Source organism: Phoenix dactylifera, chromosome 4, assembly GCF_009389715.1.
Source record: "Phoenix dactylifera cultivar Barhee BC4 chromosome 4, palm_55x_up_171113_PBpolish2nd_filt_p, whole genome shotgun sequence".
NCBI classification, from domain to species: domain Eukaryota; kingdom Viridiplantae; phylum Streptophyta; class Magnoliopsida; order Arecales; family Arecaceae; genus Phoenix; species Phoenix dactylifera.
The window spans coordinates 25,097,164-25,121,293 of record NC_052395.1 but is presented as its reverse complement, the minus strand read 5'-3'; the positions used below and the strand labels follow the sequence as shown (position 1 = coordinate 25,121,293).

Sequence of the window (24,130 nt, the reverse complement as noted above, 5' to 3'; positions counted from 1 at the left end):
TGTTAAGGCGTCAAGGCAGCAATAGATGAGCCCAGAGAACTTTTCATGTGCACTAACAAGCACACTAAAGCATTCTTCCATTTCAATGATTTATTCAGTGGAATCTTGAAATCTCTAATCCTGGAGATAAGAGCCATGTTTCTGCAAGAGTGATGGGTACTTATGGCTACTGTGCTCCGGAGTATGCATTAACAGGCCGGTTAACAAAGATGTAAGACATATGTAGTTTCGGGGCTGTGTCTTTGGAGCACATTACTGGGAGGAGAGCTATAGGCATCACAAAACCAACACATGAGCAACACCTTGTTCATTGGGCATGTCAAGTGACCTGATTTTAACTCAAAAGGCTCATGAAATATACATTACATACATTTTAATATAGAAAGTTCAAATGTACTTCTGTTTAGTGCAGTCAATCGCCCAATTGAGCTTGTGTGCTTAAACATTTACAAACAATGAGAGGGAAGGTACCACCTTTCTACTTTGGCTATTCAAAAGATAGTTTAGGACAAGAAGAAGACTGTGAAGCCTGTTCAAATTGAGGCTAGATCAGAAAACTGACTACTTGGCTAATCTTAGCTTGATTTCAAGGTTGATGCTCACTGAGGCACTAGATTCTCAAAGAGCTTTTTAATGTAACATCTTAAAAAATCCACTCGTTTCCACCACTACCGTATGATGCAACCCTATGTTTAATCATCAAAGAAAAGAAAAGTAGGTAATATTCTGGCTTAAGAAAACCATGTGAACCATGACACAATTCAGAGGTTTTCTTTATAACTTGATGTATGTGAGGACCCGTGCGGGCGTATGTTTAGTCCCACATCGGTTATTCGCTGGGTAGATCTTGGGTACTTATACAAGATCAAGGAACCCAAATAATACCTTCCGGCTAGCCATTTTGGGTCAGGTCTTGGGTTGTTACAAAGCATGCATCTATTTTGATTGCAACATCATAATGCAAATACTCTAACTAATTATATATAGTAATCTCTCTCCCTCTCTCCCCTCCCCTGCTCTCTGTACATGTGATAGATTTGTATGTATATATATATGTATATACACACATGTATATTCATGTGTACACAGTACAACATGACTTCAAGAACAACTAATTATAAAACAGACTTTGCAAACAGAATCCAGGGAAAATTAAAAGAATCTTGTCTATTTTATATTGTTTTCTTTGTTAAAAGTATCTCGACAATTATATTTCTGCTAATGGCTTCAATTTAACAGTTAGAGTTCTCTACCTCAAGCATGTACATGATATCATATTTTGTTACAATTGTGCAGGCAGACCGCTCTTTAGACATAAGAGGAAGTACGTACAAATGGCTGACCCATTGTTTCAGGGGAAATTTCCCATAAAAGGTTTGTGCCAAGCTCGTGCAGTCAGCTGCTATGTGTCTTCAAGAGGAAGCAAGCACTCGCCCATTAATTAGTGAAGTTGTAACTGCTCTCCAGTTTCTGATTAACCCAAGCAAGAATTTTGGAGAAGACTGTGAACAATCGATCCCCAAGAAATCGCCTCCTCCCGATTAAGAGATAGAAATATTGCTGGGACTAACGATGTCCCAATAATAGCAAAGAAAATCAAAAAGCAATGAGAAAATCTGTTCTCCATGCAGAGAATAGGAATTCAGAATAAATGTTCATATAGCTTCATCATATTCTAGCTACGCGTGCATGAGACCAGAATGCGGATCTAGCAGCTCGCCAAGTAACTTCTAGAACCAGTTGCTTATCTCTCACCAGTATGTTCTACTCGGTGCTATTCATGGTTTTGATCTTACAATGCAAAATTTAACACATCCATGTGGTTTTGATCTTACAATGCAAGGCTTAGTAAATCCGAGGTATGCATAAATTATTTTAGATGCATTGTTTTTCAGCTAAACTTTGTTGATTAAGCTTTTGCAATCTACTAATTCAATTTCAGAAAATCTCACTAAAATTTCATAAAGGCGAGTAATTGCATGAAGAGTTTAGTTTTACTCTCCACAAAGATGTAATTATAACCCTTATTCAGAAATAGTTCGTTTATCGTGAATAAATTGGCGAACTACTCATTCTTTCATCAGAAACAGATTATGCGGTGGCGGATTGAAGTTTGTTACAGAGGAAAAATAGGACATATGATCTAAGTATTTATGCTGTTTATTAATAATAAGATAATGAAACATGTTGAGTAGTGCAAGAATCAGGAGTATTCTACTTGGACTGGATGATCTGAAAAAAATATTAAAATTTTTTAAAAGAGGATATCCACCTCCACCTCTCTCTCTCTCTCTCTCTCTCTCTCTCTCTCTAGCATAGCCATTAACAGTTTTTGGCTATTGTGAAGAAACAATTAACTGTAATTTTGTTAAACAAATTTAACATCTTGTTACTTACACTATTAGTATCATATCAATGTATCATTGTATAATGAAACAACATAATATAGCAGCGAGATAGCTGTGTGGATATCTATACTGGAAGGGTCACTCATTTTTCTGAGTGTATAGCAAATATATTATACTCATTTTACTCATTTTCCCTTTGCCAAAAACTACTTATTAGCAAGTGCTGTGACCTATATCTGAATATTTTTGTATGTAACTGTGTAATAGTCCATACCAATGGAACTTCATCCTTTGTCCGTGTTATATACCTGAAAAAAATCCCTAGAGAGATCAATTGTGTGAAGACCTTGGGAAGCAGTCTCCATGCTCATAGCTTAGAGCACTTTTAGCCATGGTATGCCCACTTCTAAGATGTGGCTTTGGTAATGCAGGCTGAGGAGCAAAACAACTGCCCTAGAAGTTGTTCTCCTGGAGAGGGCATTCACCATATTTTCTTTAATTGCCTTGTGCTCAAGCAGTATGAAAGAACATGACAAAAAATATGAACATCTTTTTCCACACTCTGATGGTAGTATAGTACATGAACCATAGGAATGAAGAAGCTTAATCTAGGAGCGCCAGAAAAGTATTACCCCTGCATAATTAGTATTACCATCAAGGAACGCCGAACAAGAGGGAAATTGACTGGATATAGGTGGATTTGAGTGGATGTCATTTGCAAAAGGTTTATAAAATCTGAAGAGATGATCATGAACAGTGATGCTTTCTTCATGCCAAGTCTGTACTTCTGAATCACAAAATAATCATCTATAATTATGTTTTCCTTCACATGTCCCAAATAAGGTCTGCATATGATGTTCAGGTCTTATGCAAAGTTTGTACTTTAGAAACTCAAATAATTTAAAGTTCAATCGGGGGTTTCGCTTGTCGACAATCGATCTGATAATGAAAGGCCTCCATCACCACCACCAATTTACGGCAACTCGGATGTTAAGATAAATGCAAGGGAGGCCAGGCTCCATGAAAAACTCATAGAGCAAAGACTGGAGATCATTTCCGAGTTGATACAGAAGAATCCCACCTTTAAACCTCCTACAGATTACAAGCCTACAAAGCTCTCCGTACATACCAGTAAAAGAATATCCTGGATACAATTTTGTTGGCCTGATAATTAGTTCCCGTTGAGGAAATATTTTCGTCATCTAACATAAATCTATGAACTGTCGTACTTTCTTCTTGTCAAGTTTGTACTACTGAAATCAGAAAACGATCATCCATATATAGTTTTTCCTGCAGAGATGCCAAATAAAGTCTGCAAATGATGCGCAGGTCCTATGCGAAGTTTGTACTTTGGAAACTAGCAAATAATTTGAAGTTCGATCAGGGACTTGGAAATATTTTCTTCATTGAACTTAAATCTCTGGAGGTTGGAATCGAGATACGGATCCCTTTTTTCTTCCTCCCCTTCCTTCCCTGTTCCTCTTCTTTCTTCTTTGTCTCCATGGCGACTTCCTCTCTTCCCAAGTCCGGATCAATCTCCATCGCTCGAATCCATGGCACCCTTTCTTCAAAGAAGAAAGAAGGCACGAACAAGGAGCTCATGAGAGAAGGTCGGAGCTAAGACGCGATGAAGGTAAGGCCTCGCTGTTTGTTTTAGGGGATGTTGTCAACTTCTACTATTTTTCCTTCTATTGATCTCCAATGGTGAGAATAGAAGATGAGTAATATTGGCCCAAAAAATTTCCTGCCTTGGTTTATTGGTAGGTCTAGGGTTCGTTGTTACAAGTTCCAGCATTTTGAAGATAAATTGATGGATTTATGTATGTGAAGACAGCCGCAAGAATACACTTAGTATCAGTTAATTGAAAAGTTTTGATGGTTTCATGAATAAGTTCTGATTTTTCTGAAGAATCGTACCATAAACAAAAATCCCTAAATGCCAGGTTCTTTTATCTGAAAAAAAATTGGTTAGTTCGAACAACACCTATGCTAGTTTTGGTCCGACTGGATGACACAACAAGCAAACTTTGTGAACAAAAAAAAAAGGCGGAGACATTATTCTCGAGAAAAATTATCCAGTTTGCTCCACATAAATGTTCCAAATGAATCTTCGAATTTTCCTTTTTTTGGGAGGTTACACAAATTATACAGATAAAAATACAAAAGGTAATTTTAGTAGCTTACTACTTGCATGACTTATACTCTCTTTTATATATGTTTCGAATTGAAAAACATATACATCTACGAGGACACTATAGGTAGTGCCTAGGCGATCAAGCAGGTATCTTAAATGTCACCAACAACATATCTTGCCATTTTGTTGTCATAATTGCCAGCAGGTTCTAGCCACATATTTCATAATATTTATCAGGAAAAAAATACAGCAACACCCTTTCAACTTTAGTCGAGAAATACATTGACCTGTAAAGTTTAAATTTTAATTAGCCCCTCCAAATTATTTTCCTATGTCAATATTATCTGGCCATCTATCTGGCCCCTAAAACCATTAATGGACCAACTCAAAAAATGAAAGTACCCTTAATCTTTGAGTGTGTCAGGGCCTTATCACCAGCCATACAGTTGAGGCCCTTTTTTCTGTGCTTGCTTTGAGCATGATCGAGGTTATCTTCTTATATGGTGGGGTTGGATAGCATTGAGCACGACCGTGGCTTGATCTTACCTTGATCTTGGTTGCAGATCAGTCCTCTGAGCCTAATTTAGCCTTGGGTGGTCCTAAGCTTCGCGTCCACTTGAGTTCCTTGATGGACCTTCGCAGTTGCCGACGTGGAGTCGGAGGAAAGAAGATGTGGGAGAAGTGGTGGTGAGAGAAGTGATAGTCATGGGGCACAGTCGATCCCAGTCCAGCGCACCTGAAAGATTTGTCTTTGAAGGGGGAATGGTGTGGGGTTTGGATACATGTGGTCGATCCCAAACAAGAGTGCCTTAAAGTAGGGGTGCAAATGAGCCAAGCAGCTCACTAACTTCTCGAGCTCAACTCGAGTCCAAACTTGACTCGACTCAACTATTACCTAGCTCAAGTCGAGCTCAAGTAGCTCGAGCAGTTTTTCAAGTCGAGCTTAAGTAGCAACATAGTCGGCTCGTAGGCTCACGAATCTAGTCGAGTATATATATTTTTAGTAATATTATATTTTATTTATAATATATAGTATTATTTTAATATTTAAAATATAATATTTTGTTATATTTTTAATCATATTTTTTAATCATGGCCAAGGCTCGAATTTGAGCTCAAACTCAAGCTCGAGTATGGCTCGGTTGATATTTTAGTCGATTCGAGTCAATCTCGAGTATGGCTTTTTTTTTCTTTATCGAATCAAGTTCAAGCTTAGATATTAAGGCTTGATCGATCTCGAGTATTTTGAATTGAGTCGAGCTCAAGCCTCTAGCTACTTGACTTGGCTTGATTCGATTGCACCCCCTACCTCAGAGGTTTGCCTTGGAAAGGGAGATAGTTTTGGGGTCTAGATACCATTATCAGTGTCATCTTCTTTGCAGGCTCTCAAGCTCTGCTTCCTTCTATTTTTGAGCAGGATACAATATGGGCTTAATCTATATCCACAAACAAAGAGAAGAGCAAAAGAGTCTATGAGGATTCGTGCGAGTGTGTGTTTAGTCCCACATCGGTTATTTGCTGAGTAGATCTTGGATGCTTATACAGGATCAAGGAATTCAAATAATACCTTCCGACTAGCCATTTTGGGTGGGATCATTGATTGTTACAAATGGTATTAGAGCGGACCCGGCCCATAACCTATGTAGACTAGGGAACACTGCAGTACGGATCAATTGGGGCTAACCATGAGCCGATTGTGGTATTTGTAATTAGATTTGAATGAATTTAAATCCTTAGCCCGACAAGAATGTTAGAGCTTAAAAGGGGGGAGTATGTGAGAACCTGTGAGAGCGTGTGTTTAGTCCCACATCGGTTATTCGCTGGATAGATCTTGGATACTTATATAGGATCAAGAAACCCAGATAATACCTTTCGGCTAGCCATTTCACTGGGTAGATCTTGGGTACCTATACAGGATCAAGAAACTCAAATAATATCTTCCGGCTAGTCATTTTGGGTGAGGTCCTTAGTTGTTACAAATGGTATCAGAGCGGATCCGGCCCATAACCTATGTGGACTAGAGGACACTGCAACGCGGATCCATTAGAGCTGACCACGAGCCGATCGTGGTATTTGTGATTAGATTTGAATGGATTTGAACCCTTAGCCTAAAGAGGACGTCAGGGCTTAAATGCGGAGAGTATGTGAGGACCGTGCCGGCGTATGTTTAGTTCCACATCGGTTATTCGCTGGATAGATCTTGAATACTTATACAGGATCAAAGAACCCAAATAATACCTTCCGGCTAGCCATTTTGGATGAGGTTCTGGGTTGTTATAGAGTCATTAGTGGCACTGAAACTAACAATATTTGGAGGAAATAATGCTATAGCTATCAAAAAATGACTAGAAATGCAGATTGAAGAAGGATCAGGCAAAGGGCATCAAAACCTAGCTTCCAAAGAAGGGAAAAGATTAAAAAATGTGTATTTTGTATACTAAATAGCATTGAGGTCTCTAGATGAGCAAAATTCAAGCTTCTTGCTAAAATTACAGCAAAGAGAGAACTTTGCTCATTTTCTTAGATAATTTCTCAAGAAAACATTGAAAATCGATTGGATCAATAGAACTCTGGATTGATCATGAGAATCGAATATAAGCAATCAAATCTGAATGTTGTAAAGAAGAAGAACAGGGAGTAAAAGAGTGAGAGATGGCCTGGTCTCTCATGGCCCTCGTAGAGAACTTGGATATAAGCAATCAAATCCAGAGAACTCACCTTTGTCTCCCTTCTCCCTCCCCACCACCGCCCCCTCCCCATCCTTGTGGTGGCCTTGATGGCTGCATTCACCACCCTCGCCCATCATTTCCCCACTGAGGATGAGGTCGCCAGACTTGGATCGTGAGATCTGCCAAAAGATCACAAAGGCCCAAGGCACGTCGGGGTGGTTGACGAGGTCCTGGAGCTTGGTCTGGAGGTCAACGTCGCCACCAATGGCTGTGAAGAGACCGTTGGAGGATATGTTGCTGGCAGAGAGGTAGTTGACAGCCTGGTGGCAGTCCTATAGGACTTCAATGGAGAAGCAGGTAAGCTTAACCAGAAAAAGAGTAAAGAAGCAGCACATTTTTCCTATAGAATTTCACCATCAATCTCAATGTGAGATATGTGAGCGATCCTTTGCCAATCTATGCCCTGCTCCTTCTGGCACCGCTCCTTAAGCAGGGGATGACAGGATTCAATTTCCAGTACTTTAAGCGAAATTGGCAGGCCATTCTCAGGCATTGACCGGATACTAGGGCAGTTCCACAGGAACAACTGCTGTAGGGAGGAAATACTCTTCAGGTCCTCTGGCAGGAACTGGAGATTGGCACAATTACTGATGCAGAGGCTCTGAAGGGAGGTGAGCTGCTGAAACACCTCCTGCTGCTCAGTAGTGAAGGACGTAGTCTCATGGCAATCCTGGATATCTAAATTCTGTAAGGACCAAAGGCTTTTCCTGACAAGTGGCACTGTTAGTAGGGAGATGTCACCAATGTTGAGGCTTCGGAGTGAAGAAAAACTCCTCAGCATGTTGAGGCTTCGGAATGGCAAAAAACTTGCCACAGTTTCCTCCTTCAAGAGTGCAGAGAATCCAGCAGTGAGCATGGGGCAGTTATAGATACATAGTGATGAAACTGCTGACAAGATTTGTGCCATCATAGCGTCATCATAATATGGTATCCAGAATCCCCTATTTGATATGGTTAGTTCTGTTATGTTAGATGGAAAGGGAGGTAAGCTCTTCAACTTGATGCAATCCTTAACCACGACACTGTGGAGGCTAAAAAACAATTGCTCGTCTCCGGACCACACTTCCAACTCTGGCAGGTCATCAAGCACCAGCTCCTCCAGGCATGGAAACACCTTATCACCATTGCCCTCAAGCTCAGGACCAACTCGCTTCACTGCATGCATTCCCTGTAACCAGAGAACCTTGAGTGACGGCAGCTTCCCAAGAGGCGGGAGGCTTTCCCAGAACCTGCAACCACTGAGACAAATGAATTCAAGATTGTAGAGCAATTCAGTCTCCAACCAACTAGGGGATCTGGCAACTCTGCAACCCCTTATCTCCAGCCTCTTGAGATTTGGATGTGGCTGGAGGCTTTCAATTACTTGCACCTCCATTTCTGCCCCTCCATTCCTTTGAGAAGAATCCCATACTAACTGCAACATACTGAGGTGCTCTTTGACTTCCAACATGGCCTCACTCGCCTCATTTTCAGTCTCCACATTCTCAAGATTCCTAATTTGAAGCAGTCCTCGAAGCTCCTTCAAGTGCTTTAGCTGTCCTATATCATATCCCACTTCCCTTCTGACTCTAAATACTTGTAGTCGTTGAAGGCAGGTTAGTCTCCCAATACCAGCTATGGTGGTTACTATCTGATGGGCTGCAGTAAGATGACGCAAATTGATCAATTTGTTCATGCCCGATGGTAAACCTTCAAGCCTACAGCCCCATAGATTCAGCACTTGTAGATTATATAGCCTACATAATGACTCAGGCAATACTCTTATAGAAGTGGATGACAGATTCAGGTAGCGCAGATGTATAAGATGACCTATAGCCTCTGGCAGTTTCTCCATCTTACGAAAAGATAAATCCAGTGTGCGGATACAGGTGAAATCTTTAAACACATCTTCGAGTACAGGATGATCAATAACAGACTGGTTTCTCCCAGACAACATTAGAGTGCGCAGGTTCCTAAGTTGGCATACCTCTTTTATATTGGCAAGAGTTTCAGTCCGAACAGATAGATGGCGGATGTTAAGTGGTGCATTTGTGGGTTCATCGTCTTCAATTCTAAGGCATTCATCCAGGGAAACAGTTTCTGCTAAATCATGCAACAGACCATGCATAACGTAGTATGTGATAGAACCATCCTTATGCCTGTCAAAGAATGACCTGCACAATAAATCATTCATGTAGTCTCTTCCTATATCCTCCATTATTTTTTTGTTTTGTGGTTGGATGTAACCTTGTGCCATCCAGAGGTGAACCAACTCGTCAGCTTTGAACTTCCAATCTTTGGGAAATATGCTACAATATGCAAAGCACCGCTGCAAGCGAGCAGGTAGGTGTTGATAACTGAATTCCAGAACTGGCATGATATCATTCCATATGTCATTTCTTTCCAACACTTTGTTCCATTCATCAGCATCCAGCTTATTCTTTAACAGCCCTGCAACTGCCTTTGCTGCTGAAGGTAAACCTTTCAGCTTCTTGGCTATTTTCCTCCCGATATTGTGCAACTTTGAGTGTTTGTCAGGATGCACGCCATCAAATGTGCATTCCTCGATCAAGGACCAGCAATCATGATCTCTCAAACCAGCCAAATTTATCGAGTCCATCGTGCCCACCATCTCTGCCACTGTTGCCAATCTTGATGTTATCAAGATCTTGCTACCCTTCTTCCCTGCCTTCAAAGGAGACAAAAATCTCTCCCATCTCTCCTCCTCCACCAACCTGCTGCTCCTCTCATCATTCCACACATCATCTAAAACGAGTAGAAACCTTTTCAATATTAGCTTCTCCATGACTCTCATTTGAAGACTGTTGAAATTTGTAACACCCTTGTATTCGCGCTTGTCCCCAGAAACAGATTCTAAGATCTCTCTTGTAAGCTTAGTCTCATCGAAGTTATCAGAGACATGAACCCACATCCTTAACTCGAAATGGTCTACTATGTCCGGATCATTATACACAAGTTGAGCAAGAGTAGTCTTCCCAATTCCACCTGGGCCAACCACGGGGAGCACAGAGACTCTTTCATCTTCAGATTTTAACAGAAGTCTTACCTTCTCTAACTCAGCAGCTCGGCCAAACACTTTGGTTCTGATTAGCGAGCTTGTTGCACCTCTGTTGATGCTTTGAGTATGGTTGAGACCACCATTCACCAACTTTGAGAGCTGGATGGTTTCACTCATACAATAAGCAACCTGATTCATTCTTTCAACTATATTCCTTATCCTAGCTTTGGTGGCTCTATCCCAGGTAACTTCAGGGCTTGCTGGGGGCCTAGTATTGTTCATTCTAGAAGGTAAGGAGGCATCTGTTACCTGGTTTGTGACATCATCCCCACCAGTGAAGCTGGAAAGCCTGGAGGACAGAAAGCCACCAGCCTGCGTGGCGACGCCTCTCGCAGCCTCCAAGTTTGAGGACAGGAATGCTCTTACTGGGCTGCTGCTCCCAGCCTCCAGTTCTTGTTGAAAACGCCGGTACTCTAACTCGTCAAGCAGGTCTTCAGCATCATAGCTGACATCTCTGAGTTCCTTCATCCATACATGCGTGCCACCGGCTAGGCTCCTCTCTGCATTGTTGACCACTGATTGGATCCTTAGCATGGCGATTCGGAGTTTGTCGACGTCGTCACCTATGCCGGAGTTGGCTGCCCATGTTTGGAGCTTAGAGGAGAGGTACTTATCAAAGATCACTTGGATGAACCACCCTCCTATGGTTATATAGGATCGATGGCACATCCATATGGCAGAAGAGAAGAGTCCCTCTCTACCTTGCAACCAAGCAAACACTAATTGGAGGGAAGAGGGATGGAGAGAAGACGGAAGTATGGTAAGATCCTTTTAGTGCAAGGAAGACGAGAGCTGATCCGGCACCACCTAACAAAGGAACGATGCCTCATCTGCTTCAGTATCAGTATGTTTGTTCATTACCGAACATTATTCGACTTCTTTTCCAAGTCAATCAGAAGTCGTCGCCCGCGTTAAATTAATGGGAAAGCCGAGGCAATGCAGCGATTCCATGGGATCTTGTTTTTAACTTCCGAGGACTAGCGGCCGGTCAACTATGGCTGCTCTACACAAATTTCTCTGTAGAATGGTTGGATAACATAGTCATCAAAATATGAAGTGGAGGGCCAAAATTTGGTACCTATCGCCTCTGTTATCATCAAAAAAATTAAAAAAACATGTTCCCATGGTCTTAAAATTCAAATAGAAGGACTAGAAATGTATTCTTCACCACTTATTCCAAAAACTTAAGCTGATAGGATAAAGTAGATTTATTTATATATTTTATATTTTCTTATACTCCTCCTCATATGTGGGCCGGATTTTTTTTAATAGGTGAGCCCAATATGTAAAATTTTTAATAATAGGATTAGAGAGTGCTGAGACAGGATTCGAACTTAGAACCTCTGCTCTAATATTCTGTTAAAATCACCATTTATCCCAAAAACTTAAATTGATATAATGAAGTAGATTTATTTATATATTTTATATTTTCTTATATATATTAGGAGAAAGAAAAGAGTAAAAAAAAAAATAGAAGGGGATCAAACTGGGAAGTGCTCATTTCGAAAACATGATTAAAGGAATAATAGAGGATTACCCGCTAGCCCGCTAACCCGCTAGATTTTCACGTTCTTGGGTAAGTAGCATGGCATGAACGCCTCCAGCCTCTCTCTCCGTGAGGAGAGAGTTGGCAACCACTAACGTACATTCGAATTTGATAATGTTAAATGGTAGCAAAAGCATGCATCTACATACAAGCTCAGAAATGGGGAGATTCTTGGTAAATGGTAATTGCTACTCTTGCTAGTTAGCCAGCGTCTTGCTCGAAGCTGGTGGATAACCCCGCCCACCCCGACAGAAGCTTTTACCATGCATGATAAGCAAGGTGGTGGATCCCCAAAGTGGAAGGTTTAAAGATTAGTGAGACATTTTTTAATGGGCACTGCTAGCAAAACCAATCCATGGAACTCCAATATATAGCAGCTAACATGGTATAGCTTCTTAACATCATGAGTTCAGTGAGATTCGAAAAATGATTTTTTAAATACATGAAAGGAATGGAGATTTTGATGAATAAATGGCTGCTAATTTGATTTCCAAGGCATTTCCCTTTCTAAAGTCTTGGCGATTATAGAATAGTCCTGATTTCTTTATGCAAAATGTGTTTAGTGCTACCTTTTACATTATTTTACGTTACAAAAAAGCAAGGGATCAACTTCCTCCACTAACCCGGCTATGTTCACGTTGCTATCATGCTAGTTGAAGAAGAAAATCCTGCAGGGGAAGTCACTAAAGATTATGGGAAGTAAAAAATAATTCTGCTTAACATTGCAGAGTCTGCCGACTTCATTTTAAGTTGATTAAGGACCTCTGAAATCTCAAAAAGAAAAAAAAATCTTATTTAAATAATGCAAACTCACCGCAGTCTTTAAAACAAACTTGTATATTGGGCATTTTTCAAGTCATTGAATGTCTAATTAGGGATCCGGAAATAATACTGTCATCCATGCAGATATGCCAACTTCACCTGAAAGCTACAACTTAGGAATGTCGAATAATTTAAAGTTCATGCAGGGAGCTGCAAGTGATTTTTCATAATTACCAGAAGGCAGGTTGCAGACAGTGTTGTTCATATTTCATAATATGTTTTAATTGTTATAGAGAAGCATAATATGATTGTTTGGAATTATTCTCATCATCTCTAGTGCATATATGTTCAAGAAAATTAAGAGTCCTTGACAATCCCAGTTCTGGAAGAAGGACGAAAGATCAAATGCCAAATGCACATACTCTATTTCCTGAAGGAACCTTGAAGAACGAAGTTCCTTTTTTTTTTTTGACCAAACTTTATTCTGAAAAAACAAGCTAGCTTGGTTTTGAAATAATTCGCTGCCGTTATGAACTGATGCTTCAGATATTAGACATGTTTTCATTATAAATCATGGAGAATATTAAACAACCATTATCCAAACTCACTAGAAGTCTGAGAAGCTAACTTCTGCGCATAATCACATTCACAAAAAGCAAATATATTTATGTCCAGCCACAAACTTAACTTTATGCAATCCATAGCTACAGAAAAGAAGGAACAGTTGGAATAAACTAGCTACCGTAGTCGCAAAAGAAACGAACAAAGGAACATCATGACAAATAATGATTAGCTTATGATGGCACTACTGAGACCTAACCCATTGGGCAAAGAAAGTTGAATTCTTTTGACAATCCAACAGAACACTCAGCAGAACTCAAAGCTCAACGGGACCAGAACCTGTTGATGTCAGTGATGAAGCTCCCAAGACTGGGGTGAGTGGTTTCCCACGGCCCATGGTGAATCCCCGTGTTCCATCCGGCATCCTGGGACCCTGAAGTATCTGCTTGCTCGTGGCTTCAGGCTGGCCAAGGCACCCTGGTTGTGGAGATTGGGACAGGAGGCCGCGACCATTGTGATTCTGGACCATCCCATGTAATTTTGCTCTGCCCCTTCCCCACCCTTTTTTTGCGGTATTCTGGTTGTCTTCAATCTACCAAGATATCAATCAGATATAGAGTTGAGAAGCTCCTTTTATGTGGGGTGTTCAATATGAGATAATAATGGAACATTCACCTACACTGTGTTCAAGTAGTTGTCCTATGTGTGGTGAGCCTACTGTTTGAGAGGGAGGTGACTGCTCATCCTCAGAAAATATATCAAAATGGTCATAGTCTGATCTCCTGGTTCGAATCACTGACCTTGGCTGGACATGGAAATCGAAGGAAATTCTTAGAACTATTGGAATATACCAAGTAATACATAAGGGTTCATGCAGAGAACTTGGGTTTTCCATTGCAGTCCCATAGCTTGGTTGCTCGACAAAGGATGTTTGCAGCTCAAATGTTGGGAGAAAGAATATGGATTATATACTTACGGTGCGTCTAAGCATCGTTCGAACACGAAGACCTTTTCGCCAGTTCCTTTCATCATTCAGCTTCTCAACCTGCCCGGTGACAACAAGCTTTTCTAATAACTAGTATCTGGAGGAAACCCACACCCAAAAGCATGGTAATCAAAAAGGTATGTGCCTTCTGCTGTTCAAATCACTTACCGCCTTTTCAGCTTGTTCCACAGTCTCGTATTCCACCAAAGCGTGCAGCTTCAAGGAAATAATTCATGCAATTCAGAGAGCAAAGAAATTAATGGAATGGATCTCCAAATATGGCAGACAATATATGAAAAGATGAAGTCATAAAATCATGTAGTACTTTATATTCTTTATCCACTTCCAAGATTTGGTATGTCCTTAAAATTCTGTATAAAAATATGATGAATTCACAAAATAAAAAAAAATACCTTGTTACTTATTAGCACATCAGTTTTTGAAGATCTAGCGGAATTGGGTTCCTGTGGATGACATATTCGGATATTTTTGACACTGTTCAATAAACATAAGGCAGTGTGACTATATTGTAATTTTCTTTTAGTATATAGAGAATTAAAATGATGAAGGCATAGCCAACCTCCCGGCGACACTGAATATCTTTTCAAGGTTTTGCCGTGAGTAATCCTCAGGCAGGTTTTCTACTACAACAGTACGAGTCTGCAAGGGACAGTAGAAGATTGAATAAATGGCATACTTATGATCTTTTTGAAACCCAAATGACTGCATGTCCAATTCCGTGATGCTCACCTGCAGCTCCTCTTTGTCTCGTTCTGTGAAAGGCTGCTTGCGCCTGACTTTTTTGCCATCCTCACTCACAACCTGCAGGAGAAGATTAAACCAAATAACGAGATGGCATTAAAGCTGCAGATGTGCGAGACTCCTACTGCAGAAAAAAAGAAAAAAGAAAAAAGAAAAAGAAAACATAGATAGAGTAAGAACTTACAAGCTTTGTTGAGGTCCGAAGTGCTTTAATAAGCATTTGATTGTTAGTGCCAAGAGATTTTATTTTCTTCCAAGATGCAATGACAGACATTGGAACTGCAACAATAAGAACAAATAGATAGGCTTGTGTTGATTCTACCAGCAGACAAACAAAAAAATTTATTATAACCTGCTTGGTACTTATCGATACGGGCTATATAATTATAATTATAATTATAATTATTATAGTTATTATTATTATTATTATGTGGAATGAAAATGAGAATGTGTTTATGTGCATATAAGGGGTTAGAAATTCATAAGCATATTTCCCTTTAAGAAATTCGGAAAGAAGTATGCATGAGATTTCCTATCTAAAGGCAGCAAAAAGTTTCAAAATTTATATCATAATTTCCTCACCATAACCTTCAGGATCTTTGTTCATAATCTTCATCAGAAAATCACTTGCAACCAAATTTGTATCACTGAACTGATATTCGACCTGGAAAGCATGATGGATATTAGATATTATCTAAATGTGAAGCCAGAACGATCACGTTAATTATAAATTAAACAAGATGGAACATTGTAAAAAAGGATATGAAATAGAGTACTTTTATAGGCGCTGCAACGGCCAGGTACACAACCACAAACAGAAAAATAAAAAAAAAAAGACATTCCACTACTTTTAGATGCAGGACACATTTGGAAAAGAACATTAAAAAGAGAGGTTCAAGTTAATTCATACAGCCTGATATTCAATTGGTACAATGTAATGGCAATTGATATCCTTCATGATGAAGGTATACCATCTAAAGCTGAGTCAAAAAATATCAAAAATTATCCAGAGCTACACATAATTTTTGCAATTTTTAAGATAGTAAATGTGGTCACATGGTACTTTGGAGGGGCAACAAAAAGTGATCTGAAATACTCAAGGCATGGTATACAGTTATTAGGCAGTACCTCTTTGCCTAAATTCATATCATATACCAAATATGCTAGTGGAGGAATTCTAACTAAAAAGCTGTGTGAGGATGTGCGGGCGTGTATTTAGTCCCACATCGATTATTCACTGGATAAATCTTGGGTACTTATACAGCATTAAGGAACCTAAATAATACCTGTTGGCTAGCTATTTTGGGTGAGGTCCTGAGTTGTTACAAATAGTATCAGAGCGGACCTGGCCTATAACCTATGTGGATTAGAGGACACTGCAGCACGAATCTATTAGAGCTGACCACAGGTCGATCGCGATGTTTGTGATTAGATTTGAATAGATTTGAACTCTTAGCCTGACGAGAACGTGCGGGCGTGTGTTTAGTCCCACATCGGTTATTCACTGGGTAGATCTTGGAAACTTATACAGAATCAAGGAGCCCATATAATATTTTCTGGCTAGTCATTTTGGGTAAGATCCTAGGTTGTTACAAACTGAATCTCATGTCTTTGACATAAAAGGCAGCAAGGAGGTTTTCTATTGCGTGAAGACCTTGAAGATACTAACAGACTCCAGCCTTTCTAGTAAAGTGACTGCACTTGTTAACAGCAACCACAGAAAATGTGACATTTCTCTCTTTTTTTTCTTTTTTTTTTTTGGCGGGGGGGGGGGGGGGGGGGGGGGGGGGGGGGTGTAGGCAGAAACCTTGTCATACTGTTATCTAACTCCCGTTGCCATAGGGAGAAACTCTTTTCAGATGATGGATCATCATGAGCATGAAATAACAAAATCAAAACACCCACATCTCATTGATTGGTAAGCAGTACATAAACATTTGTTTTAAATTCCAACGAAAATGAAAAAAAATAAAAGATTACTATCAGCATGACAGCATGATACACGTTTTCACATCTCGTAATGCATATAGTTTTCTGTTTTCCTTCGAGAAAAAATGTATAATAAATATTATCTTCTATTTTTCTATCAACTGTGATCATAATGGAACATCATGAACAACAACCTACTCTATCGAAAACGTAACAAAAGACCATTTCAATCCACTAATTTTAACTATATACATATATATGTATGTATGATGTATGTATAAATAGGACAGATACCTGTTTTACAATCTTCTGAATCACATCATTGTTATTTTTGGAGTGACCTGGGACCTTTCCATGCAGTTCAGGGACAAAATGCGCTGGCTCTTGCTCTGCAAAGTAAATCCAATCCGGTCCCAGCCCACCTCCACCATTCCCAAAGAATTGAAGATAAGGATAGAAGTACCCGGAGATCGGCGGGGCTTGGCTGTGTGATCTCGGTACAAACTCCGGTGCATGAACGTTGAACTTAAACCCCACGCTCCCATTCGCCTCTGCCCCTTTGGTCGATCCGTTAGCCTCTCCTTCCTTATTCTCCTGTGCCATTTCCTCCCTTCTCTCTCCCTCTCCCACTCTCCCAGATTCCTTCTATCTATCAAACAAATGAGCAAGCCTTCTCTCTCTCTCTCTCTCTCTCTCTCTCTCTCTCTCTCTCTCTCTCTCTCGTTCTCCACTTCTTCCTCTTTGCTTCTGCGCTGGGAGTGTTTCTTGGAACTGTTTCCTTGGGACTGACTCCACGTCGCGCGCTAAAAAGCCTTCGCCCACATGACATTCGACCGTTGGAGTCCCGTTGACCTGCAGGGGCAATTCCGTCATTTGGCCTCCTTCCAAGGGCCACCCGGGCTTATATACTGTATATCTCCGTCTGGAAGACCCACACGCTGAGGGGCAATTCCGTTATTTTCGTGCAACGCCCCGGGCAATTCTGTGTATCCAATCTCGATTCCCAAAATGCCCTTCATTTAAGAACTCTATGCTTATACACCGTATGTCCGTATCTCCTGTGTAAGATTCACACCGGATCCCCCTCCTCTCTCCTCTCTGTGCTCAGCTCGGTTCTGAGCTCACTGTTGGGAGAACTTTTTCTTTCCATTTTAGGCAAATAAAATGGCGAATGCTTGGAAGAGGGAGAAACCCTTGCCGGTCCTCTCTCCCAAAATCCTAATTTTTGTTCTTCTCCCGATATCATTCTTCGTTGTTTTCTTCTTCTTGTACCCTTCTTCCAACGCTATCTCAATCCGGGCACGAGAAACCCTAACCCTAACTCTAGGGTCGGGAATCCGGCCCTTCGACTGCGTCTCCTGCCAGCAGGCGTCGCCGGTGTTCGCCAGCGTCGTGGAGGGCGTCCGCCACCCCTTCCTCTACTCCCTCGCCGACCTCGGTACGCTCCCGGAGAAGCCTCACAAGAATATTATGCGGATGCTCAAGGGGAAGCCCTTCCGGAAGCCGGACATCTCGGTTACGATCCAGGAGTTTCTTGAGGGGAAGGCCAGGGAGGGGTTGGTGGTGGATGTGGGGGCCAATGTGGGGATGGCAACCTTCGCGGCTGCGGCGATGGGGTTCAGGGTGGTGGCGTTCGAGCCGGTGTTCGAGAATCTTCAGAGAATTTGTGATGGTGTTTTCCTGAATCGGGCGGCAGACAAGGTGACTGTGTTTGCCGCAGCTGCTTCGGATCGAATTGGGAACATTACTTTCCATAAGGTATTGTTCTTTCTTGATGTTTTGTCTTGTAAAAAAAAAAAATTGATGTTTTGGTGTTATACGGAGATTGATGAGCTTTTAGATATTAGTGGAAGTAGCGAATTTGTTGATGTTGCACCCATGAAGTATGGAAAGTGCCAAACATTGGGAACTGAAAATGATGTTCTTCGGTGTTCATTAGTTTCCTTTTATCGACATGCATAATGCTTTCCATTTCTATATATGCTAATAAGATGTTTAATTTAAACATGTAAGATATAACGGTATATAGATCGAATAACCAATACTAAGTGACACTCGGTGCTACAAATGAGGCCAATAGGTGTTCTTCTTTTTGCCAAAAATACATCTATTTGTCTCACTAAGTTGTCAATGCAAAGAGGAATTACTGCTCTCTCTCTTTTTTAGGCATATTATATGTGCTCTACTTTAGGAATAAGACAAGCTCTTCTTTTGTCAACTGTAAGGATTCCCAATAACTTTTGAAATGGCTTTTTAGTCAAACTAGTTACACATAATATGCAATAGAATTTTTCTTCACAAAGTATATTTTCCATCCATATGAGCTTAATGCTTTTTATAAAGTGATCACTTGTGAGGTTTTTTCTTAAGATAACTAGCTATATAAACCTTAAATTTTGTTGGAGCACTTTTAGATTCAGAAATTAGTTTTGCACACCATGCTTGATGCCTTTTACAGGTAGAACAGTGTAAAAAGACGAAGATGGGAGTCCTAATAATATCTTATTGTCAGGATTTGAACTTCTGGCCTACATTCCAAAGCTGAAACCAATTTTCTTGAAATTATGTCCAGTTTTAGATTTTTCTACCGGAACAGACTCATAAGGTGATTTGTATATATGGGCAACTTGTGCTTCTTTTAGGTATTCATCTATTTGTGAAAATTTGAAGTCATTTCTTTGTGAGCTTTGAGAAAATCTGGAAGCACTGCAATGTTGGATCTGAAGAAATTTAGAGGAAAGGTATAAATTTTTTGATGTAGGGTTGGCTACCCTAGAACTCAAATCTGTATGTGTGTAGTCCATCATGTGTCAGATTCTCAGCAAACAGTTAAGTGGTTTTCTGCACTCTATAATGATGTGAATTATGTTTTTTTTAAAAAAATGTGGAATTTATATTTTATGTTATTTCAGCATAAAACCACAAAAAAAAACACTCAAAAATCTCAAGCAATACAATATGCTCCAAAATAATTTCTAATATATTTTCTTGACTCATTTTTCCTTTATTTCTGTTTTCCTAATTTTTGATAGCTTTAAAATTTTCGTATTTTCAGCTGAAACTACAGCCAGAGCATCCAAATCTCATCTAGCCCAATCAAAACCTAAACTGAATTTTTAAACCTGCTGAAACCTATTGTAATCTGTTAAGGGAGAAGGTTGGTAGTATACTCAATGAATAAAATGCCAGTGTGGAGCATGGAGTGGAAAAGGGGATCCTAGAAAGGACAAAACTGGTGGCTATATATCTAACTTGTATTATAGCATTTTTTTCTCCAAGATTTTTTAGATAACACATTTAGCATTTTGAGAAGGTTAGTAGTAGCAAGGCCTGCATGATTATCACAAAAGCATCAAGTTGTATGTTGAAGCAACTTTTATGAACTACCATGCTTTCTTTTAAACTTGCATAATATGGAAACTCTGAAAAGTGATCAAACAAAATTGAAGCTCCACAAGAGGACCTCGTAGATTTGTATTAAGGTGGACCTATGGAACTTATGATACTATCTAGTGGGTTTTTGTCCCTATTTGCTTGTATAAGTTTTTTTTTTATATTACTAGAAGAATTTAGGTGATAATCTGAATTATGAATTTGCAATAAGATCTTCTAAGGATTCTTTGACCGCATGAGTGTTTGTTTCCATAAGTGTCAGGGTTATATATTCAAACTTTTTCAAAAGTAGAATATAAAATCAAAGAGCTCAATACTATGCAGAGGGTCGACTATATTGCTCATTTGTGAGGATAGTTTTGGAAAATTGACAAGTTTCCTTGTTATTGTTGCATGGATTGCTATCAGATGGTTAGTATTTAGCCGAACTCCTATGATAGGCATTTGAACAATGGATTGGTAGTGATGGAAAACGTTTTGGGTAAGATGTTGTAGTAGGTCTTTACTTGGAAATGCTAGTCATGTTAGCAAATGCCAAAAATGTAAGTGATACCATGTGGATATTCATTACTTTTATCGTGAATGTTTTATCCATGTTTTCTGTTTGTGTACAGAAGATATATCCTTGGAATTCTATAACTTGTGCTGGCTATGTTAAGAAGCATGTAGAGTGGACATTTCTTTTATTCATTTAGGAAGGGGTTTTGGGGTTAAGAAAAGGAACTTACGTGTGTAATTTATGAATGTGTAATTGAGACTGAAAATTCCTTATATGGTGACATGGCTATGGAGAGGGTTGAGGAACATATTTTACAGAACTATGTGGTGAGGGGCAAAGACTATTGGATTGGACTCGCTTGAAAACTTAAATGACTTCAAGCATGCTTGTAGTTCAGGATAAAATTGTAGGAACATGTGACAATCTTCTATTGTTAAGTTATATTGAAGTCTGGAGATGTAAGTATTTTTATTTGCTTATCTTGTTTAGTATAGCTTTAACATCCAAAAGTGATACTTTATTATCCATGGGACATGTATCCTTAATTTCTAGATAAATTAAATGGAAATAAATAATTCTGAGGTGGGAGAAAACTGAATATGAAGATGGGAGGCCTATGATGTGTTAACTGACCCCAATGATTTATGGAGAAGGCAAAAGAAGAGAATTAGAATAAGATAGTGCAAAGTCTATCAAGTAATAGTATACTGGTATATACATGGGTGCCATGATGATCTAGATACAACTTCATATTTGATGGTTAATGCCTTGAATGATGGTGAATTACCCTAGTTACAAAGCCATGATTTCTTAGACTTGAAGAAGAAACTTTCTTAATGTATTTTGTTGTTTGGAATCAAATTAATCATAGCTTTTAACAACCTAAAGAGGTTCAAAACTAGCCCCTAACATAATCTGGATACAGATTAGGTGGCTAATGTCAACCAAGCAGGACTGGGAACTCGCTTATACTCAAAACAAAACATAGATGAGTGAAATGATCCTCATTATGTGTGTATGTGTTGTTTCTGGTTGACCAGCAGGAAGTCAGGCAGGCAAGCCATATAGTTGCAGTGAGGCCAGCAGTGAGCTGGGACTGATGTCAGAACCTGGGGTGGGTTGTATGTTGCTCTTACAATTGAGATGATTGATAGAAATATTACTTTTAGAGGAAGCTAATTGATGAGTGAAATGATACACATCTTCAACACAAATCTCTCCCAGATCTACTATGGAAGGCACATCCTTTTGGAGGTGCTGTTTGGAATGCTATGGCCTTGATGGAGTAGGCAAGGCTGTCGGCGTAGGTATGGTAACAGCTTCATATATTGGCTAGCTGCCATTTGTATTGTGATTGAGAAGACATGCTCGGCACAGGCTACTCTTATTCAAAGGAAGCCTCATGGCACATGACCCTTGTAAATGTGAGAATTGCTGACTTGGACCAGTGTGAGAAAAATTTGTTTGAAGTTTCTATTTTAGTTGAGATCAGAGTTGTCATTGTTTGTGATGCTGTTTGTCTACTCTCATGATGCAAGGGTGCCTGTGTGTCGATGGAAATTCGTGCTTGAAAGATGAGCGGAGAAGAGGTTTTCCATTTAGGGAAAGCTTAATGGTAACATCACATCTTGCATTTTCTGGCCATATGATTATCTCCAACAGTTCTCTCGGCACTTCAAATTTCCTATTCAGAAATTCATTGTGCACATGATTGCTCACCTATTTGGTTAATTCAGACAATTGCTTTGGTTTCTACATCAAATATTATTATATTTCTGTTCTTATAATCAATCATAATTATGACGACTTTATGGTTTATGATTGTGTGGTGACTCAATTGAGAACAGCCTGAGTTATTTCACATTTGAAATTTTTTAGTTATTTCACATTTATCAGATATTTATTCATGCCGAGCAAAATACTTTTCTTGCTTGCTATATGAATCAGTTGGTTGGCCGCCTGGACAACAGTGCCATCTCTGCAACTGGTGCAAAACTAGCATTCAAGTCTAATGAAGAGATTGCTGTAGAGGTGCCAACAATCCCCTTGGATGAAGTCATTCCAGATACAGAACGTGTGTTGCTGATCAAAATTGATGTCCAAGGTTGGGAGTCCCATGTCCTGAGAGGTGCCTCAAAGCTTCTGTCTAGAAAAAAAGGGCACGCCCCATACCTCATATATGAGGAAGATGAGCGGTTGCTGCAGGCTAGCAACAGCAGTTCAGAGGAGATTAGGAAGTTCCTTGGCAGTGTGGGTTATCATCACTGTAACCGGCATGGTACAGATGCTCACTGCACCAAAGATTAGTAACCAAACAGCTTGCTGCGGTTTCATTTTTCCCTTCCAATTCCTTGGTAGAGGAGTTTTCAGAGGGTGTTGAAGGCCTGTTGCACCAAATACCATGAAATTTTGAACCAAGTCATGAGCATATGTAAATAATTTCTTCGACAAGAGAAACTGGTGCTATGGTTTCTTTTTACTACCACAAGCAGAGGAAATGTGGAGTGCTGGTGCTTTCAGATGTACTGAGGTCAACGTAGCATTTCATGGTCCCAGAGCCTGAGCCATTTCATCCAACCGTTTGCCATGCTATCATTGAGCGAGAGCACGTTCCTGCATTTTTTTTTTTTGTTTTTTATTGTATCGTGTGTTTGCAGATTGAGCCTGCTAAACACGTATAACCAGGATCTTAAAAGGTAACAGCATAATATTGATGCAAAGATGACGTACCTGTTGCTATGGTCATTCTGTGTTAGACTATGAAACCTATCAAGCTCAACATTTTAGTGTACATTTGTGATTAAAGGTGGCAGTACTTTGGATGAAAGATTGCAGGGAGACTGCAACAGGTCAAGGGTTGGTTCATTACTGATTGAATTGACTAGCTTATAATATGCTTGCAGATTGTGCCTGGTAAGTATATTCTCCTATTCTGGGGCATTGGGTGACACGTTGTTCATTTTTATAGTGGCATAAAATTTTGTAGATGCTTTAAGGTGCAAGATATCCCACGTATGGGCGTTCGTGGCCGGAGGTGGTTTTGTTGGGAGCCTCAGCCGAAGATAAACCATTATCTTCTCTGACGATGAGATTGATATGGGGAAATTTCTGGGAAAAGGCTTTCCAAACGGCTTTCCATCGTCAGTGGAACTGAAACATAGATGGGGGCTCTCAAGGGATTTTCAGTCTCGTCTCTTGGTTACATCCTTTTTCCGGTTTGAGAAGAGAACGGAGGAAGTTCTTCTGAGGGGGCCATGGGATGGTTGCAGGGCAAGTGCTTGCCCTCCAAGAAGAGGCCGAACTTTCAGCCCCGCCAGAATGAAGTTCGCCATGCCTCTCTGGGAAAAATTACTTGAGCTCCCCCCTGGAATATTGGGATGGTAAACGGGCAGCGAAGACAGCTTCTGCTGCGGGAAAGCCTCTC

General features: G+C 40.0%; 3 protein-coding genes across 4 annotated transcripts; 1 reads left to right on the top strand and 2 right to left on the bottom strand.

Annotated features, from left to right (window-relative positions):
- Window positions 1-7,060: 7,060 nt before the first annotated feature.
- On the bottom strand, window positions 7,061-11,542 carry LOC103717245 (putative disease resistance protein RGA3). Its single transcript, XM_026808494.2, has one exon. It carries the CDS (start codon window positions 10,936-10,938, stop codon window positions 7,552-7,554), a length of 3,387 nt encoding a protein of 1,128 aa, XP_026664295.2. The 5' UTR covers window positions 10,939-11,542; the 3' UTR covers window positions 7,061-7,551.
- A 315-nt stretch (window positions 11,543-11,857) lies between these two features.
- LOC103717244 (la-related protein 6C) lies at window positions 11,858-17,452 on the bottom strand. 2 transcript variants are annotated; one of them, XM_039125973.1, is made up of 10 exons: window positions 17,109-17,452; window positions 15,468-15,549; window positions 15,070-15,164; window positions 14,874-14,945; window positions 14,704-14,783; window positions 14,537-14,618; window positions 14,292-14,339; window positions 14,115-14,183; window positions 13,818-13,943; window positions 11,858-13,730 (listed from the first exon to the last, which is right to left on the bottom strand). In XM_039125973.1, exons 1-10 carry the CDS (start codon window positions 17,415-17,417, stop codon window positions 13,455-13,457), a joined length of 1,239 nt encoding a protein of 412 aa, XP_038981901.1. In that variant the 5' UTR covers window positions 17,418-17,452; the 3' UTR covers window positions 11,858-13,454. The 2 variants fall into 2 exon arrangements, with proteins under 2 accessions (XP_038981901.1, XP_038981900.1); XM_039125972.1 differs by having other exon boundaries at window positions 14,704-14,945.
- Window positions 17,453-17,888: 436 nt separating this feature from the next.
- Window positions 17,889-23,497, top strand: LOC103717234. The gene is made up of 2 exons (XM_008805545.4): window positions 17,889-18,572; window positions 22,654-23,497. The coding sequence occupies exons 1-2, from the start codon at window positions 17,979-17,981 to the stop codon at window positions 23,011-23,013; spliced, it is 954 nt and encodes a 317-aa protein (XP_008803767.1). The 5' UTR covers window positions 17,889-17,978; the 3' UTR covers window positions 23,014-23,497.
- Window positions 23,498-24,130: the final 633 nt, after the last annotated feature.